Below are 20,136 nucleotides of genomic sequence, written 5' to 3'. Positions count from 1 at the left end.
TGTACAATTTACAGCAATTACAATAATTGGCTGTGCAACCCTACCCTTAATCAATGAAAGCGTTCCATCACCATTCATGTATCTCCTTTTTAAAGCGTCTGTTCAAATCTTTGGAGCCCTGGTGGGACAGTGGTTAAGAACTCAGCTGCTAATCAAAAGGTCAGCAGTTCGAATCCGCCAGCCACTCCTTGGAAACCCTATGGGGCAGTTCAACTTTTTCCTATAGGCTAGCTATGAGTTGGAATCGATTCGAATGCAATGGGTTTAGTTTTTTGTTTTTTAATTGAAATTTTGGTCTACTTTTTAATTGGGTTCTCTTTTTATATTTGAATTAAAGGAGTTCTTTATAAATCCTTTGCCAGGTACATGTTCTGTGTATATTTTCTCCCAGTCCGTGTCTTGCCTTTTCATTTTAATGGCAGATTTTGATGACACGTTTTTAATTTTGATGAAGTCTAATTCATCAATTTTTTTATTTTATGGTTGTTGCTTTCCGTTAACTGATTTGGAAACCTTTGCTAATCCTCAAATTATGAAGATAATCTTCTAAATTTTCTTCTAAAAACTTTGTGATTTTTAACTTTTTTATATGTCTTGTTCTATGATCCATCTTGAATTAATTTTTGTCATGGTGTGAGGTGGTAGTTGAGGTTCCCTTTCTTCTATATGGATTTCCAGTTATTCCAGTACCATTTGTTGAAAAGACTCTCCTTTCCCTATGGATTCCTTTGGTGCCTCTGTCAAAAATCAAATGATGATAATATAAACCAAAACCAAACCAAACCCACTGCTGTCGAGTTGATTCCGACACACAGCGACCCTGTAGGACACAGTAGAACTGCCCCATAGCTTCCAAGAAGCGCCTGGCGGATTTGAACTGCCAGCCTCTTGGTTAACAGCTGTAGCACTTAACCACTATGCCACCAGGATTTCCGATGATAATAAATATGGGTCTATTTCTGAGCTTTTGAATTCTATTCCATCATCTATTTGTCAGTCCTTAGGCCAATCTTAACACCATATTTTCAGCACTGTTTAGTTCTGTCTTCTCCATTAGATTGTAGGTACCTTTAGGGTAAAAAAGTAACCCAGTGCCATTGAGTCAATGCCAACTCATAGTGACCCTACAGGATAGGACAGAACCACCCTATAAGGTTTCCCAGATTGTAAATCTTTACAGAAGCAGGCTGCCACATCTTTCTCCCGCAGAGCGGCTGGTGGGTTTGAACCACCAACCTTTCAGTTAGTAGCTAAGCATTTAACCACTGCACCATGTAGGATCCTCACTGGATTTTTTTTATCTCTGAAGACTCAATACCTGGGGTTGACTGCCTTCTCTACTCCAACTCGTTGGGGTAAGAGAAAAGACAAGGAGAGCATTTTAAGCTACCAAGTGTCTAGACTACCCCTTTCTTGGCCAGTGGACACATATGTCCCACCTGTATTTTCTGCCTCTCGAGTTTATTGGGCCGTTGCTTTCCCACTGACGCTACTTGCAGCCATCAGGAGGGGACCTGTATAACTGTGTGAAATGGAAGACAGTAAAACCTGCAAAAGCTGAAATTCGTGTTAGGAGGGAACCTGTCAAAGAAGGAAAACTCAAATATTTTCCACTAATAGAGAGCAATAAAAAAGTTGTAAGCTGCACCCTGTCAGAGGCAGAAAACTTGTGAGACACGGAAAAACAAGGCAGTGCCTTTGAGTTCCGGCTCTCACAGTCCAGTCTCAAGGACCTTCTCAGAGAACCCCTTCATCACACAGAAATTCTTGAAGTCCCACTGTGAACGTGAAATTAAAGAATAAAATTCCCTCTTATTCCTCAGTTCACTGAGCCTTTACAGAGTGTGGGGAATACTGGAACAAGAAGGAAATGATGCCTACCTCTACGTGACAGGAAATGGACACAGCTAATGCTCACATGGGATAGTAAGAATTAAGCACCACTGTAGCTTAAAGGGAAACCCTGGTGACGTAGTGGTTAAGAGCTACAGCTGCTAACCAAAAGGTCAGCAGTTTGAATCTACCAGAAGCTCCCTGGAAACTCTAATGGGCAGTTATACTCTGTCCTACAGGGTTGCTGTGAGTCGGAATTGACTCGACAGCAATGGTTGTTTGTTTGTTTTTTGCAGCTTAAATTGCTCAAGAGAAAAGAACATCTTTAAGCCAGATTTGGTAGGATTTTCCATAGCAGTGGCTCTTAAAACATGCTCTTAACCATCCATGTCAGAATCATCCAGGGCCTGTTCCTAGCTCTACTTCAGATCTCCAGAATCAGAATCTCTGGAATGGAATCAAGTATCTGCATTTTTAACAAGATCCCTGGTGACTGTGATGAAAATGGTCCCGACCACACTTTGATGCAGCATCCTCAATAAGTTGCTTTCCTCCTCAGCGTCAACCGTTTCAGCTGCTCCTGTACTGTGGGAAGACTAATAATGTTGAAGTCAGAAGAACTGGGTTTAAGTTGTAGGTAACCTTGGGCAAGTCACTTAACCTGTCTAGGTCTTGCTTTCCTCATATGTAAGTTAGGGATCTTGATACCTACCCTGAAGGCTGTTGTGAGGATTAAAGGATCTAATGCATACTGCGTGTGACAGTTAAGGCTGTGTGTCAACTTGGCTAGGCCGTGATTTTCAATGCTTTGGCAGTTGTATAATGTGATCACTTCCTTGTTGAGATTTGATACATGATCACTCTGCTGTGAGTAGCCAATCAGTTGAAGCGGAGTTTCCTTGGCCATGTGGCCTGCGTTAAGTATGGCAGATATTCAGGTAGGATTCGGGTGCTTTTGCTCATTCTGGATCCTGCAGCTGGCTCCTGTCTGTCTGACCTCCAGTTCTTGGCATTTGAGCTAGCAGCTTACCTGCAGTCTTGCCTGCCAATCTTGGGATTTATTGATCTTCACAGCCTGTGAGCCCCAGCCCTGTCGATCTTGGGTTCACCAGCCCCTGCAGCTACGTGAATCAGGAGAAGCCTCTTTCCTGACCCACAGACTTGGGACGTTACAGCCTCTACAATCACGTGAGCAATTTCCTTGATATAAATCTCTCTATATGTACATTTATTTATACACTTTACTGGTTTTGCTTCTATAGAGAACCCAGCCCAAGACACTGTGTTAGTAAATAGTGCTTCCTCACCAACTACTTCCGGTTTTCCCTTCTTCTGGTCACATGACAGGATTGCACTCCCTGGTTCCTCATGTAGTTGAGTAGGGTCGCGTGACTAGTACTAGCCAATGGGTTTTGAGAAGAGATGTGTTACTCCTTGACTGGAGCACTTAACTGCCTATGAGAGATCACCCAGAACCCTCTTTCTCTCTGGCACAGCAAGTGGCAACATTTGAGATGAAGGCTGTCCTGTTAGCCTGGGTCTTTGAGTGATTAGGATAAGCAGAGTGCTCCTGCCAACCCCAAGTGGACATACACCATCAGTGAAAAATAAACCTTTGTTTTGGGTTAAGGCATTAAGAAGTTGGGGACTGTCTGTTACTATAGCATAACCTAGCCAATCTTGACTGACAGAGCATGTGAAACTCTAAAAAGCAGTATTATTAAGCCCCCAAACACCTTGAAATTGCCCATTCCATGGCTGGTCTGCAGCAACTTCAGTATTCTTCCCAATTCTTCCACTGAGCTGAGAGTTAGTTCTTAGTTACTCCCTAGCTGATCTCAGTTCTGCTCTGTGGAGCGCCTGGCGTTCTGTCTTCCTACACATAATGGCCCTCTGAGCATGTTGGTAATGACCTCAAATGCCAGACTCAGAAGCTTGTATTCTGTCTACTGTAGGTTTCTAAGGAAGTGAGTGAGTGGCCTGATCAAAGCTATCTTTAAGGAGATCCATCCAGGAGAGGTATGTTAGGTGGAACAGTGAAGGCAGAAACTCACAATTTCACAAATATTAAACGACAGTCGCGGTGCTTCCCTTGAGATGATGTGGGAAGCGTCTACGTTGGCACCTGACACACAAACTACTGGGAAGTCACTTTTCTTGGGGTTCTGAGAAGTCTACACCACAGTGGAAAGCAACTGGCACTAAAGCTAGACTCTCAGGGGAAGATGCTTTCATCCCAAAGATTCCCAGAGGGCATCTTCTGTCCTTCAGCACTTGCCTTCCTCCACAATTGCCTATGTCCCCACCCTAGGTAATACCAGGGAGTCTGAATCTAGAATGAGGCCAAGAATTTTCTCTTCAGAACGTCCCTCTGAACTAAGATCAGGATTTCCTTTTAATCAAATGCCATATTCACTGTTCTTTCACTTGGTTTATTTACTACTTCTTCATGCTAATCCATGGGGATTGATACAGCAACAGGGATTTATATAACCAGGTAACACTGTGTGTTTTTTGTTTTTTTTTTTTTTAATGTATTCACGTTTCGTCCTTCCTTTTTGCCACTGGGGCCTCTAAGCTGTGGAATTAAAAGTAACAAATGTCCCCCAGGGCCTACGCACCTAGAGTGTGATGCCTGTGAAAAACTGAGAAAACAATAGTGGGAACCTGTTTGGGGTGGGAAAGAGCAGGTCCTGAGATGGGCCCCATAGTGTTCCATTTCTCATGTTTCCAAGAGTGTGAGAACTCAAGGTTTCTGTGTGGCACCCTCCAAACCTCCCACAAGAGGTATCCACATGCCTTCAGGCCACCTAGTGTCCCCAGCATCAGTGACAGAGGCACAGGCCACTCTTGGGAGGTGAGTCCTACCAGTCTCAGCTCTCAACAAGTAGGTTCTACTGTCTTCTAGCCCCATGACTTGAGACAAGGCATTTAGCCCCTCCAAACCTATTTCATCACCTGTAAACTGAGGCTAATGCTAGCCGCCCTTCTACTCTTCAGGAGGATTTTGAGAATTTCCAAAAAGAAAATTCATTTAGCAAGCAAGTATTCATTGATAACCTACTATGTGCCAGGCACTGCTTTAAGTACTGAAAGGCAGTGAACAAGACAAAGTCCCTACTTTCAGAGACAGATAATAAAAAATAACAACAACAGAGAGTTGGAAGCTGGCAAAATTGTCACGAAAGGAGAGACTGGAAGGGCTGACTCATTAGGGGGAGAGCAAGTGGGAGTATGGAGTAAGGTGTATATAAACTTATATGTGACAGTCTGACTTGATTTGTAAACGTTCACTTGAAGCTCAATAAAAGTTAATAAAAAAAATAATAAAAGAAAATTAAAAAAATAACAACATAAATGCTATGAAGAAAAATCAAGTGGATTAAGAGCTGTGTGTATGGATGCATGTGTGTGTGCTATTTAAGACAGGGTTGTCAAGCAAGATCTCAGAGGAAGCTACATTTGAATAGAGATCTGAACGACATTTAAGGCCATGGGATGAGATCACCTAAGCAGAAAGTGAAGAAAGGAGATCTGATGACCAAGTTCTAAGGCAATCTAACATCTAAAGGGCATGGGAAAGGATTCAGTGAAAGAAAATGGGAGCGAACACCCTTAGAAAATTGTACAGAACTCTGGTAAACTTAAGGCACTGAAATTAAAGGTTTTGCTTTGTCTCTGAGAAGGCTGGGTTCTATGGGCTGTTTAGTTTGCTAAGCATCCTGATGGGCTGAGACAGGCATACTAGGGGTTGAGATAGGCAAATTCAAAGAAGGAATCTGAGAGAATGTGAAGTTGGGAGCTGGGGATGGTGGCAGGGACCTAGGCAGCTGAGGGCTGCATGGTGGAAGGGTCAAGGAGAAATATCCTTGATGTTCCAAAGGAGAAACACCCTTGATGTTGGCAGTGTTAAAAAAGGAACTTTGGAAATGTCTAATACATACTTTTAAGTTGTTTGCTGTGGGGTGTAAAATGAAGTCTTTTCCTTAGCTCCCCCACGAAATCTCTGGTAAGATCTATAGAGCCCACTTATGCTTCTATGTAGGTGGGTTTGGGGGTGGTTTTTTTTTTTTAGGTAAAGGGGACATGAGGAAGTACTGAGTTATCCACAAAGACTGTTGTTGCTGGTTGCCGACGAGTCGATTCTGACTCATGGTGACACCATACGTGCAGAGTATAACTGCCCCAGAGAACTTTCAAGGCTCTGACCTTTTGGAAGCAGGTTGTCAGGCTTTACTACCAAGAAGTCTATGGGTGGGTTTCAACAGCCAACCTTTTGGTTAGTAGTCCAGTGCTAAGCCATTTGCACCACCCAGGGATTCCTCCATAAAGACTGGCCACGTGAAATGTGAGACAGCTTTTGCAGACTCAGAGGAGCCAGCTGACACAGTGCCTGAACACCTACTATGAGCAAATTCACTATGATGAATTAAGACACATTTTCTGTCCTCAACGAGCTTATGACTTTATGTATGTTTTTCTATATTTACTGTCGGTCCCTTCTGAATAAAAGATAAGCTTATTAAAGGCAGAACTCTGTATCACTGCTTTATATCATGCCAGGCACATGATAGGTACTCAAATAAATATCTGCTGAATTAACAGTCACCATTATTATTATTTTTATTATTATTTAGTATATTAGTATAAACCCAAAAGCCCATTGCCGTCAAGTTGATTTTGACTCGTAGTGACCCTATAGGACAGAGCAGAACTGCCCCATAGGGTTCCCAAGGAGTGCCTGGTGGATTCCAACTGCCAAACTTTTGGTTAGCAGCTGTAGCTCTCAACCGCTACACCACTAGGGCTTCCAAATATTAGCTAAGGCTATTTAAACCATTAGTTATAGAATTCCTACTGTCATACAGATCCCTGAGGAAAAAAAAAAAAAACCCAAGTAAATAAAACCCAAGTACTAATTCAACTCTTGCTATGTATAAGGCTGTGTGGTAAGCACTGCAAGAGGAATCGGATGAAGACCCCTACCCACAAGTCTGGTAGGAGATGTGCCTACCAAAAACACAGTACAAGGGAGAAAGTGCTCAGTGCTATAAAAGAGGGGAAGCCCTAATTTAAAGGATAAAGATATGACCTCTAGCTAGGGAATCAGCCAGTAGTAACAGCAGGTAACAAAAACAGTGGCACCTATTAAGTACTACTACTTGAAGGGCATAATATTAAGCAGCTTTCAGGCATTATTTCATTTCATTCTCTCAACAACTCTTAAAAGGCTTGCAACTGAAAATGTGTTCCTAGGACTTGGGAGCTTGTTAGAAACGCCAAATCTTGGGCACCACCCCATACCTACTGGATCAGAATCACCATTTTAAGAAGGTGATCATGGAACTCACAGGCACCATGAGTCCGAGAAGCAGTGGTTTAACGTATTATTGTCTTCATTTTATAGACAAGGAAACTAAGCCTGAGAGAACTTATGTGACAAATCACTTGCCCCCAGTTTTTTGCTAACAAGAGCACAGCCACCTTCTGAGGCCAGGCCTGGACCCAATGACTGTTTTTAACCATTAAGCCAAGCTTCATGGAAGGGGTGGCATCTGAGCTGGACTCTGAAATACAGGTAGGATTGGGGCATCTGGAAAATTGCGAGTTTGTAGGCAAATAAAACTGTGTCAGCAAAAGCCCAGAGGTGGGAAACCTCCACCTGGCTTAGGACACAGTAACAAGTTTATCTGGCTGCCAGAGTCTGAAGGGGTCAGTGAGAAAGGCCAGCTGGATCAGTTCACATGGAACAAACACTCTTAGCCAGTGTGAATAGTTTCTAGTTTATTCAGGGGGCAGTGGGGAGATGCTTTGAGTTCTAACACAAAAGGCCCTACTACCCCATGCTGCAATGATTCAGACAAAAGGGACCCAAAAGGCTTTGCATTCTATTTTGGGCCCTGCCCCTCCCTCACTGGGTAACCTTGAGGGTGGGTGGCTTCACATCTCTGCTCTGTCCTATGTTGTATTGTAATAATAATAAAGCGCTTATTTTCTACCTAAGGAAGACCATATCAGTATCAAAGTGGTAGAATTTTTTTAATGTATAAGAGGAAATGATCTAGGGCAGCTCAGAACTCTAGTACTGCCAAGGAAAAAAAGACTTTTATCCAACACTATGAGCCACACAAAAGCACCTGCATAAATAACTGCAAACTGAATTAACTGAACAACTGTAATGGGTTAATGATTTAAAATCTTTCCTCAAACCAAAGTAAATTTTCCTAGAGTTACTGTGAAACTGTTCTAAGGTGCATAAATGAAAAAAAAAAAAAAAAAAGAAACGTACTGCCGTCGAGTCGATTCTGACTCTATAGGACAGAATAGAACTGCCCCATAGAGTTTCCAAGGAGCACCTGCTGGATTCGAACTGCTGACCTTTTTGTCAGCAGCTGTAGCTCTTAACCACCACACCACCAGGATTTCCTTTTTTTTTTTTAAGGTGTGTAGAGAGTAAAATATTGTGAAGCAGGAAAGAGCCATGAACATACATACACCTACACACACATACCCATGACTGGAAGTGAGACAAAACTTAAGACTTTGAAGGGTGACATAAATTGAAAAGAATAAAAATCTAGTTTGGCTTTTACCATTTCTTCAAATCTTAGCTCCGTCAGCCGGAGAAATAACCAGCTGTTCCTCATTTCCAGCTCTGAAATTTGATGACATACACCAGAACGCTGTGCCCTGCTGCAAGGATGGTGTTTCCTGAGCGTAGTGCAGAGCCCCGAGGGCCCCTCTCCCTCCTTCAACCCACTGCCCATTCAGTGTGATTCAACTAGAAGAGAGCACCGGCCTGGGGATCCTAAGTCTGAGGTCCTACTGATTCTAACACTATTCACTGGGGACCTAGAGCAGGGCAGGGTAAGGGGTATTTAGGCCTTTAGACACTAGGTGCTTTTTAAATTTTTTTATTTATTTTGTTGTTGTTGAGAATACATACAGCAAAACATATACCAATTCATCAGTTTTTACATGTAAAATCCAGTGATACTGACTACATTCTTCAGGTTGCACAACCATTCTCACCCTCCTTTCCTGAGTTGTTCCTCCCACATTAATACAAACTTACTGCCCCCTAAGGTTCCTACCTAATCTTTTGAGTTGCTGTTGTCAGTTTGATTCCATACAGATAGATCTTAAAAAACACAATGTTCCAGCAGAAATCTTTTACTAATTAAGGTAAACTATTGTTTGGTTTTAAGAAGACTTCAGGGGGTATTTTTGGTTTAAGGTTTAAAGATTATCTCAGAGCAATAATGTCAGGGGTTCATCCAGCCCCCATAGCTCCAGAAAATCTGGAGTCTGTAAAAATTTGGAATTCTGTTCTACATTTTCCTCCTTTTGATCAGGACACAGGTGCTTTTTAATATGTCATTTTAATGAGCACTTACAACAAGCCAAGAGGTAGCAGTATTCTTATTTCATTTTCCAGGAGTAAATGGTGACTCAGTTTTTTACCTAGTGCTGTAAGCAGCACAGGCCCCTGGGTGGTGCAAACGGTTTGTGCTCGACCACTAACTGAAAGGCTGGCTGTTCGAACCCACCCAATAACTGCACAGGAGAAAGGCCTGGTCTGCTGCTGCTGTAAAGGTCACAGCCTAGAATACCCTGTGGAGCTTAGTTCTACTCTGTGACACGTGGGGCTGGAATCAACTCAACAGCAAAGGGTTTGGTTTGGTTTGGTTTAGTAGCAGCACAGCTGAGGTTCCTGATGGGGACTGGGTCCAAAGGCCCCTGCTCTTTCCACTATAACAACCTGCTTTCTAATTCCCTTCTCAGCGTCTTGGGTTCCTCACTTGTGAGAGGACCTTCGAAGGACCTTCTAACCACATCATCACAAACAAACTCAAAGACCATGAATTAAGAATGAATTTAATCCTGTAACTGCCACACAATACAGTACCACACAATGTCTGAGTTGGACGTGACAAAACAGTACTCTGTTAGAAAGCCTGGCTCAAAAGGTTTAGGACCTCAAGCCAGAATTTGTGAAAACCAAGGACAAATCTACCAGGTAGCAGATCTCTTGGCCAAGAGGAAGCAGTGCTCAAGTGGACCCCAACCAATCCAAAGTTATACTCCTCTGACTCTGGACTCCTCCCTGAGAGTTTGGAATGTGGAGAGGACTATCCAGGCAGTGTCTTTTCTGCCACCTCCTGCCTCCCACTCAGCAGCATACAGCTTCACCTTTTCTCTTTAATCACTCTCAGTTTAAGGCAATTCCATACCAAGTGATTGTTACTTTTCATGCAAAATTACACATCCGATGGAGTCACACCATCTTCTGTCTCAGCTTCCTCATCTATAAAAATGGGGATAATAATACCTTAGGGAGTTTGTTGCAAAGATGAAATGAGAATGGATGGAAAGCACTTAACACTGTGCCTGACACACAGTAAACACACAATAAATGGTAATGAGTTCCCTTTCTGCTATGTCTCTTTTATCTCCCTAAATTCCTATCTCTTTTTCTGTATTTCATTCTGAGCCAACCCTTCCCACATCCTAAAAGAAATGAAATTAATTACAGTCAATAAATTATGTGTTTTTGTTGTGAAGGCAGGGAACAGGAAGACTATATCAAAAAAACTAACCCACTGCTGTGCAGTCAATTCCGACTCATAGCAACCCTACAGGACAGAGCAGAACTGCCCCACTGGGTTTCCAAAAGCTGAAAATCTTTACAGAGGCAGACTCCCACATCTTTTTCCCACAGAGCCGCCGGTGGGTCTGAACTGCCGACCTTTGAGTTAGCAGCTGGGCACTTAAATCATTGTGCCACCAGGGCTCCTTATTCAATAAACGACATGTTTTTGTTGTGAAGGCAGGGAACAGGGAGACTACAGACAATGCAAATACAGGTTTCGCCTGCTATCCAAAAGTAGAGCATCCCTCTGAAACCTTTCGTAAGCTGAAATGGCATAAAGCGAAGAAGCAATTACCATTAATTTATCTGGGAAAAATTTTTGAGCGTTCCCAGACCCAAAAAATAACCTACTAAACCATATCAAATAACACATAAAACCTAAAATAACACTAACATATAGTAAAAAAAAAAAATTTTTTTTTTTTTATAGTAAAAGCAGAAATGATATGATAAATACACTTAATCTCACATACTCTGGACATGTTATCAGGAAGGACTAGTCCCTGGAGAAGGACATCACACGTGGTAAGGTAGGCAGTCAGTGAAAAAATGGAAGACCCTCAACACAACGGATTGGCACAGTGGCTGCAACAATGGGTTCAAGCATAGCAACGATTTTGAGGATGGTGAAGGACCGGGCAGCGTTTTGTTTTGCTATTCATAGGGTTGCTATGAGTCGGAACTGACTCATAGCAAGGTACCTAATAACAACAATATAAAGTAGATGCTAAGTGCAGTTCCTGGGAAAGAGCTTGGCGACGCCACTCTCGCTGCTCAGGGGGCATGTTGCCTCTTTAACAGCTCACTGTAAAACAAACACTGAACGTTATTTCTGCTTTTTGCCTTTTTTCATAAACGCAAAAATCTTCTTTAAGTTTCTTTCGGTTGGTGAGAACAGGTAATAATGTAGGTCTTTCGTAAAAGCAAAGTGGCATCAAACGAACTTTCGAAAAAGGAGGGATGCCTGTATTCACTACCAGGCCAAGCAGTGGTTGTAGACGACTCTTTATCATGACTCAGCCAACAAGCTACCAATGGCAGAGAGAATAAGTTTTGTTATTCAGAGCAGAATGGTTTGAATAACTACATCAGCAATAGAAATTCACCTAGGTAGACATTGCCCCCGAGTTCTGGACATGTGTTCTAGTAAAGTGTTTTGATTGCAAGTATAAATAAGGGAGGGCTTATCATAAGAGTATACGTGGACTATGGATAAGTATGATGGGATCTTATGGAAATCCACAGACAGGACCATTGTAGCACTGGGTCTCCCAGAGTCCAGAATGGAAAGTCTGGATACCTGGTAGCCCCATGGAACTTCAGCAGCTGTACTTTGTGGGCCTTTACTCATTACATGTCTCAGCCATTCTCCATGGACCAGCTCCATTCTCCTCTTACCTGGAGTCTACACAAACTTTTCTCTACCTCAATGCCCTTACTTCTTCATAACATCAGCTTGCCAGAGTTCCTCAAAGTCCTGACTCTAGCTCATAGATCCTCTCTCTACACCATTTCAGCTTCAACTTCTATGGCTAAGTGTCCTTCCTAAATTCCCAGTTTAAATTTCTGAGATATAATATGAATCTTTTATTCACTAGGTCACTTCACAGGTCACTGGTGAGCCTAGGAATTGGCTGTTCTTGGGTCTAATGTCCATCTCTGAGTATGTTTTGGCTTGTGGGTGGGGAATGGAGCAAGATATTATAGTAGAAACATGGCTATCTAGGGCTACCCCTTCATGAACAGGAGTTTTAGATTTGGAAGTTGCCCTTAGGGCTGTGGGAATGGTAAGCATAAGGGCTAACACGTTGACTCCATCTACAGATACTACACAGTCCCATACTAACCTCTGCTGCTATGGGCTATCAAGGTGTCCTCAGTCAACAATGCCAACATGGTGGGCAAAGGAACTGTGTGACCCGACTCACCACAATAACATAAAATAAAAATTGTTTGATCAGACTCACCACTATTTAAAAAACAAAACAAAACTTGTGAACGTTGGCTGAAATAATATTTGGAGGAAAATGAACAGCCTTAAATGAAGAGAATGGATAAAAATTAACGACCTAAGTATCCATTTTGAGAAATTAGAAAAAGAACAAAATAAACTGAAGTAGAACGGAGGAAAAAATAAAAAGAGGAGAAATTAATGGATTAAAAAGAGAGCAAACCTACCACAAAGGACATCAATGAAGACAAAAGATGATCTTTGAAAGAGCCTCTACTGAAATTAAAGAAGAACAAAAAAAAAAAGTTAGGGCACAAAAATAAAATCAGAACCAAAAAGGGGATGTCTCTACAGGTTTTGCAGATGTTAAAATAAGAAAATATTATAAACAACTGTAAATAAATTAAAAACCTTAGAAGAGGCATATCCTTAGAAAAAAGATTACTAAAACTAAGAAATGAAAAAAAAAAGTTTTATGGCCATTAAAAACACTGAATGTGTAGTCCAAACACAAAACAAAATCTCCAGGCCCAGGTGGCTTCATCACTGAGTTCTATCAAGCATTCAAGGGACAAAGCAGGGGAAATTAAAATGGATGGTGGAGGAGGGAGAAAATGGCTACACAGTTAAACCTCTGGACCAACTGTAGCACCAAGGATTATAGTTTGTCTCACTAACCTTCTTCTTGTAAGTTTTCCCAGAAATTCTGACCAATCAAAATCCTGGAGAAGCTGTGTCTAGATGGAGTGAACTTAATATAAGAAGAAAGTATAAGTGAATGGTGCAAGGGGTGGACTGTAGAGAATGCTATTGGTGCCCTACCCAGATCCTCCTTACAGGCTAGCACACCCACATCCCAGCTGTAAGTGCCAGCTGATAACTGGCAGATGCCCCTTTCTCCAGAGAACTGTCACTTCACCTAACTATATCTCTCTTCCCCTGCTACTCCTACCCTGCTTCCCTCATTCCCCTTTTCCTGAGCACCTCTTCTAATATATCACTTGAACAAGAATTCTCATTGAAGCTCCTGCTTCTAGAGTTCAGGATCTAAGACAATAACCATTTAAGGGAATGAAAAGACAGCCACCAAGTAGAACATACCTGTAACACAGATACCTGTCAAGGGACCACTAACCTAAATATATAAAGAACTCTATAACAAATCAGTAAGAAAAACTGAAAAATGAGCAAAACATGTGAATGCACAATTCACAAAACAGGCCATCCAATTTGCCAAAAAAAAAGTGCTCAGCATCAGTAGTAACCAAGGAAAGCAAATTAAAACCACAAGAGATATCATTATACACCCATGAGAACAGTTAAAAAATTTAAAACCCACAATACCAATTATTCACAATGATGTGATGCAACATGAACTCTGACATACTGCTGGTAGCAAAGTAAACTGGTACAATCTCTCAGAACACTGTTAGGCCTCATGCAGCAAAGCATTTTCACTCCGATGTTATAACTTTAGAACTTCATTGACACATAATAGAAAATGTCTAAGAATGTGCTTAGATGCACTGTTCTCAGTAGTCAGAAAACATGAGCAACTCAAATATCCATCAAAAATATATTGCAACATACTCATACCATGAAACACTGTATAGCAATGAAAATAAGTGACGTCACCTCATGAATAAATCTCACAAAATATTCCGCAAAAGAAGCAAGATGCAAAATATGAACAGTACAATTCTTTATGCATGAAGTTCTTAAAACTAGTAAAACTAAACTACGTTGCTTAGGGATGTAGAAAAAGGGGGGTAAAACTATGAAGAAAAGCAAAGAAATGATTATCACAAAAGGCAAGATAATGGCTTCTTCTGGGGGGCAGAGATTATGATTTGGAAGGTGATGCTATTGCATATTGGTGATATTTTATTTCTTGACTTACGTGGTGGTTACATATGTACTCTTATGACTATCTGTTAAACTATATATTTGTGTTTTTTTCTGCACATGTATTTATTATATTTCATAGTTTAAAACAAAGACAAATAAATAGACAAATTACTGCTTGATTCTCAGAAAAACTGACGGAACTACAAATCCTTCATCTTTAAATTAAAACCTTGCCATGCCAAATCCATACCAGAATGTGTGTCAGCTAAATTTTAAATGATGCCTACTTATCTTAAGCCTGTAAGTGGAGAGAGAGAATCTCCTGGTAGCAGAACTATGCTTTGTCAAGAGTCACCTGAGGACCCCTCTTAGATGGGAAATGTAAGGTGAGTAGGCACCCAAAGTCCTAGGGTAGACAGCTTGTTGAAGGTTGCCATTCCTGGTAGGTGAACCCTGGAGAGGAAGTGGAATCAATTTGCCAAAGGAATTTGGGATAGAGTTACAAGGGAATCTGAGCCCTTAACCAAGGTTTGAAAATAAAGAAATAAATCTCTTGAGTGGTCTGGGGTGACCCTAACCAAGGCTGCTAGCAGAAGAGAGCCCCATATGTCCCAAAAGGGAACTCACCAGGAGCCTGGGGGAACCCAGCCTAATGAAAGGATTAACACAAGGCCCAGGTGCAGTGCTTTGGGAAGAAGAGCTAAGCATGTGAGCATAAACTAACAAAGCTCTAACCTTGGAATCCAAGCATGGGATCATGCTGGCAGGGATCTGGTCCAATAAGGGCGTTGAGCAGCAGTGACCACACATCCTTGGACCGGTCAGGACAGCTCTTCAACAGTGATACCATGTAGCTGTGTCAGAAATAACAACGTGGGTGGACTGCTCAGACTCGCAGTTCTCTCTCTGGAGAGTGGAAGTAAGACTGACCCCTTTGGACTGTATGAGCTCCCAGGGGGTTTGGAGAGAGACATCTGAATTCTCACTAATAAGGGCATTAGGGTACTTGGGAGATTACTTGGAAAAATAATTAAATATTAATTATTATTAATATAATACTGTATTGGAACTCAACTGGAGAAATGAGACATACAACTGAAATAGACCAAATCTTAATCAAATATCTTTTTGTGTATGTACCTTTATGTACACAATAGCAAATACTTAGATATGAGGAGAAACTATTAAAACACTAAGCTAACAGAAAGAGGGTAATGAGAGAACTTAGGAGGCATTTCAGTCAAAGTCCATGATAGGTGACAAGAAGGTTCATTCATTAAAGCAAAATGAAAGAACAAATTGCTTCTTGAACCATCTATTACTACTATGTGAATGAGACTTGTTTCTTCCACATCTTCCTTGAAAAGTACCTCAGTACGCAATAGCTTCTTAGTTGCCCAGGACACCATCCCTCCCATCTCTGAGCTCTCTTGTTGGCTCACTATCTACACCTTTATCAGAGACTCCATTGATCTGTCCCTTGCACATGGTACAAGGTGGGTGTGTGCCCTCTGTTTTATCCCCCTAAAGGTTCTGAGGTCCCTAGGGCCACCGTCTATGTTTTTTATCTCTGTCTCTACTTACTCCCACTACTCTTGGCCCTGCTACCAGTGCACGTTTGTGGAAGGAAGAAGGGAGGGAGGAAAGGAGGGAGGGAGGGATGACAGCATTGCAACTGAAAAACAAAAACAGAGACCACCACCAGAAAACAGAAACCCACAGCCAACTGGTGACTGTTTGACCATGGATTAACAGCTACCTGTGCTATAAAAATACAACTGCCCTGATAACCATGGAAACCAAAATTCAGGCACGACAGAGAGGGCGGATGTTTTCAGAAATCTTAAAATAAAAGGCCTGAAATTAAAAACACAAAGAAATCCAAGTATTCCAGGCCAGAAGGAAATCCCTTCCTAAAAGCCCTGACAAAGTAGCATTTTCTCCCATATATAAAACCTCACCAGGCTTTCGCCCTCCTGCAAAGGATCACAAAACCATTCGGGCCTCTCTGTGTGCTCTGTCCCTTGGGGCCAGCTGCTACCTATGAAGCAAATTCACTGGCAGTTGGAACTTACTGTTACTATAATTTGTACTGAGGACCAGAAAGGAAATTTTTATAATCTCAAGCTAACATAGCTAGGTATGAAAAAAGCCCCATGGGGCAGGGACCCTGTCCATGCTATTCATGGCTCTATCTCCAGCTCCTAGTAGATGTACAAGCACACAGTAGGCGCTCCATAAATACTAGTGAAATAAATGAAGAATTAAGGTTAGAGCTTAGGGAAAGCACAGTGCCTGGTAAAACGTGCATTCTCTCCACCATCCAGTGCCAGCACTGTTGGGATCTGAGCAAAATCAAAGTCCTATCCTCATTCAGGGTCCAGTTTCTCCATTTGCAAAAGCAGGCAGCTGGATGAGATGGTTTCCCAGGCATCTTCCAGCTCTGACAATCACTTACTGTGCTTTTTTTTAGTGGCAGCACATGCCTGGCACTTTTCTTTCCCCTCAGAGAGAATCTGATACCCATCTGCTCAAGTAAATTAATGTTCCCATCCTGCCTGACTCATCTCGTAGGAACAACAGGTTCACATGCCAATTTTAAAAGGGAAGGCAAAGGGGCCCCAGAAAGAGTAAAGAGGGGAGGGTCCCACAAGCCCCCTTTCTTAGAAAATCAAAACAACACTGTTTTTAGGATTAAAGATCTAGAAGCTGAAGTATGATTACTGCTACTAAAAACTCCTCACGTGGAGCATTCTCTAGCTTGTTAATTTAATAATACTTGTATTAATAACACTATTAAGCACTTCTGTACTGGATACTGTTCTAAACCCTTTAAACTTAATCCTCACAGCAACTGCATGAGCTAAGTATTATTATTATTATCTCCTTTTAATAGATGAGGAATCTATCTGGTTCAAGGTTACACAGCTAATAAGTGGCAAAACTAAGACCCGAATCCAGGTCTGACTGACTCCAGAGTTCCAGTTCTTTAAATGGCTTTCCCTTCTGTTCTTCCCTGTAGTCCTATGAGGGAGCCTGGGCAGGGGTTGTCAGCTTTACTTTAAAGACGGAGAACCCGAGTCTCCCAGAAGCTTAAAATTTGTACAAAACTCATGAGCGCCGTAGCAAGTAAGGAAGCCTGGCCCCAAGCTCCCTCCTGGGTTCCTAGCTGAGGGGGCATCCCATCTGAAAAGTCTGCATCTTCCTCTTCGACTTCACTTACTTGCAACACCTCGGGGCTAAAGGCAACCGCGGAGATTCACCCTCCCGGACAGGTTGTTTTACAGGAGGGGAAACCAAGGCAGAGCTATGGCTCCAGGTGCAGGCAAACGAGAGAGCAGCAGCGCGGAGCCGCGGGCGACCCCAGGACAGCCTACACGGTCCCTTCAGGATCCTGATTCCCGAAGCCGGACCAGACGCTCAGCCTCTGCCAGGAGCCAGCAGCGCCTCCATGGCCGGTCGCCTCACGAGGCGCCCCAGGCTCCCCGCAGACGGCCCCAAAGGACACAAGCCCACTTCCCCCGGTCCCCCCCTGCTCTGGATCGGGGGCATCCGAGGAACGCGGGCGGAATAATTCGCTCGCAGCCTCCGCGAGCGCAGCCTCCACGAGCCCAGCCACCTCTTACCTCGCAGGGTGGTCCCCGGGCGCTGGCCCACAGCAGTGTTCGGCCGCGGCAGCCGCGGACGCCCCGAAGCCGCCCGCTACCCCCGCCGCCGCTGCACGAACCGCCGGGGAGCCGGGAGGACTGCGGCGCGCGGCCAGGGGCGTGCGGCCACGGGCGGGCAGAGGCGCCGGGAGCACCGCCCCTCCCGCTCGGGGGCGGACGGTTGCCAGGGGCTGGTGCCAGGCCGCTCCGTCATGTGACGCGCGAGGAGGGGGATGTTGGGAACTGCAGGCGGGCGCCCGCGAAATAGTCCAGCCGGCTGGGGCCTTGCTTCCAGCCCACCGCGGCAGAAAGGAACCCGAGCAACTTCTGCAGGAAGGGGGCGGTCCTGCTGCGGAGGGCGCAGGGAGGGGCGAGGGAGAGAGACGCAAAGGGGGGCGGGTGGGTCTTCAGATGCTGCTGCAAAGGCGAGCTTGTGCAAGGGCGATTAAGGCTTGTATTGCATGGCATCCGAAGGGGCAAAAATAGAACCGGTGGGCGGGACTTGTAGGGAGGCATGCTGGGGTCGATATAAATTAGATTCTTCCAGCTACTGGAGTTGGGTAACAGCGTGACGGGCTGTTTTAGGAGGTGGTGCTGTTCCTTGTAGGTGTGGCCATATGGACTGGGTTCATTCTCTCCATAAACTTGAGCACTGGCTATGGGCCAGAGAATATACTAGGAGTATATATTAAATTAATATGTGTAGCACTTAGCATCAGGCCTGCACATAGTAAATGCACTGTTGCTGCTGTTATTTTGGACACAATAGTGAAGAAGGTGATATAGCTCCTGCTCTCCTGAAGTTAATTCTCCAGTGGAGAAGGTAGATATTAAAATGATCATATAGAAGATGGCGGAGTAATCGGACGCGCCTACTGATCCCTGTTATAACAAAGACCTGAGAAAACAAGTGGAACAATTATATATAGGTCAAGCTAGGAGCCCTAAACATCAAAGGCAGAGTTAGGAAATCGGACAGAATGGCAGGGGGGAGGGGAAAACGGTTCAGAGGTGGGGAGGAGGGGCCGGACCTGACTCAGCAGGAGTCTGCGCCCCTCAGGCACGATCTTCTGGCGTGACCGCAGGGCTGACGGTAGTGTTAAGGAAAAGGTTTCCTCAGGGAGAGACAGCGAGCTGCAGAGTCTACTCACCTCGGGAACAGAGAAGAACAGCGCTCTAGGCAAAAGCTAAGTACTTGCATTTATTTTACCATGCCCCTGGCTCCCAAACTGGCTTCAGTGGCTGTCGATTTCCCTGGGCCTGAGCTAGGTTCTGCTGCACATCCTGAGCCGTTCTCCCAGCGATGGAGAAGGGATAAATTAACAGTTGGGGGAAAAGATTATCTGCCAGGTCCACTAAGCTGGGGAGCCCAGGACAAAAGCGGCTCTTGTCCATCCACAAATGGTCTGCAGGCTTTGAATAGCTTGCACCCCTACATGGACCTGTGTGGGCCTATTTCAGGAGATTAGGCCCTTGTCGGCAGACTGCTTGAGATTTGACTTCAGTTGTTTCCGCTGTGCAGTGAAAAGGTGGGTTTTTTGATGTTTGACACCACTTTGCCTATTAAACACGGTCCTCACCTACCCAAATCAGGGGCCTCAGGACTGGTGGCTCCACCATCACCTAGCCACTTGTGACAGGGGTCCAAGGATAGGTGGTCCTTCCCAATCCTTACAACCAAAAGCTTTGGGAGCCCATGGTCCAGCTGCAGAACCCACCCACCTGTGCACTCTAGGGAACAGTGACATGGTTTCCTCACAGACACTCAGCCCCCTGCCTTGTTCAGAGTGTGATCCCCCCACTGTTGCAACCAGATACCTGAGCCTATACCAATCACCACTGCCCGTCTAAGACTGTAAGATAGAGCCAGTACCACACACTTGATGACCAACTACCAGGACACTTAAGCTGAATCCATACAAGAAAAGTAAATGGACTCCTAGGCTCATATACCTGGTAGCAGCTCTAGCCATCTGGTTACAGAACATTAGTGCTTCAAAAGGCGCAAATAATCAAGTTAGCTCACTCAAGCAGCCTATTTGGGCATATCAAAACAAAACAAAGCAAGAAGCTAGGATACAGTAAGTAAATATAAAAGTAAATTAATACAATAACTTATAGATGGCTTGGGGGGATAGTGGTCAATAACAAATCACATAAAGAAGCCGACCATGATTGCTTCAACGAACTCTCAGAACAAAGAC

At 43.6% G+C, this 20,136-nt stretch overlaps 1 protein-coding gene across 4 annotated transcripts in view; it reads right to left on the bottom strand.

The window, feature by feature from the left end:
- Positions 1–18,025, bottom strand: part of FBXO10 (F-box protein 10) — a 53,864-nt gene extending 35,839 nt beyond the window's left edge. For 2 of the 4 annotated variants that reach the window (XM_023545123.2, XM_023545120.2), the window contains exons 1-2: positions 17,912–18,025; positions 15,021–15,139 (exon numbers count right to left, since the gene is read on the bottom strand). In XM_023545123.2, coding sequence (XP_023400891.1) covers positions 15,021–15,095 — 75 coding nt within the window. In that variant the 5' untranslated portion in view covers positions 15,096–15,139; positions 17,912–18,025. Of the gene's footprint in view, positions 1–15,020; positions 17,722–17,911 lie in introns of those variants that run through there. The other 2 variants (XM_003407854.4, XM_023545121.2) reach the window with 2 other exon arrangements.
- Positions 18,026–20,136: the final 2,111 nt, after the last annotated feature.

This window comes from Loxodonta africana, chromosome 9, assembly GCF_030014295.1.
Source record: "Loxodonta africana isolate mLoxAfr1 chromosome 9, mLoxAfr1.hap2, whole genome shotgun sequence".
NCBI lineage: Eukaryota > Metazoa > Chordata > Mammalia > Proboscidea > Elephantidae > Loxodonta > Loxodonta africana.
The sequence above is the reverse complement of the archived record's forward strand: the minus strand, read 5'-3'. Positions and strand labels throughout refer to the sequence as shown.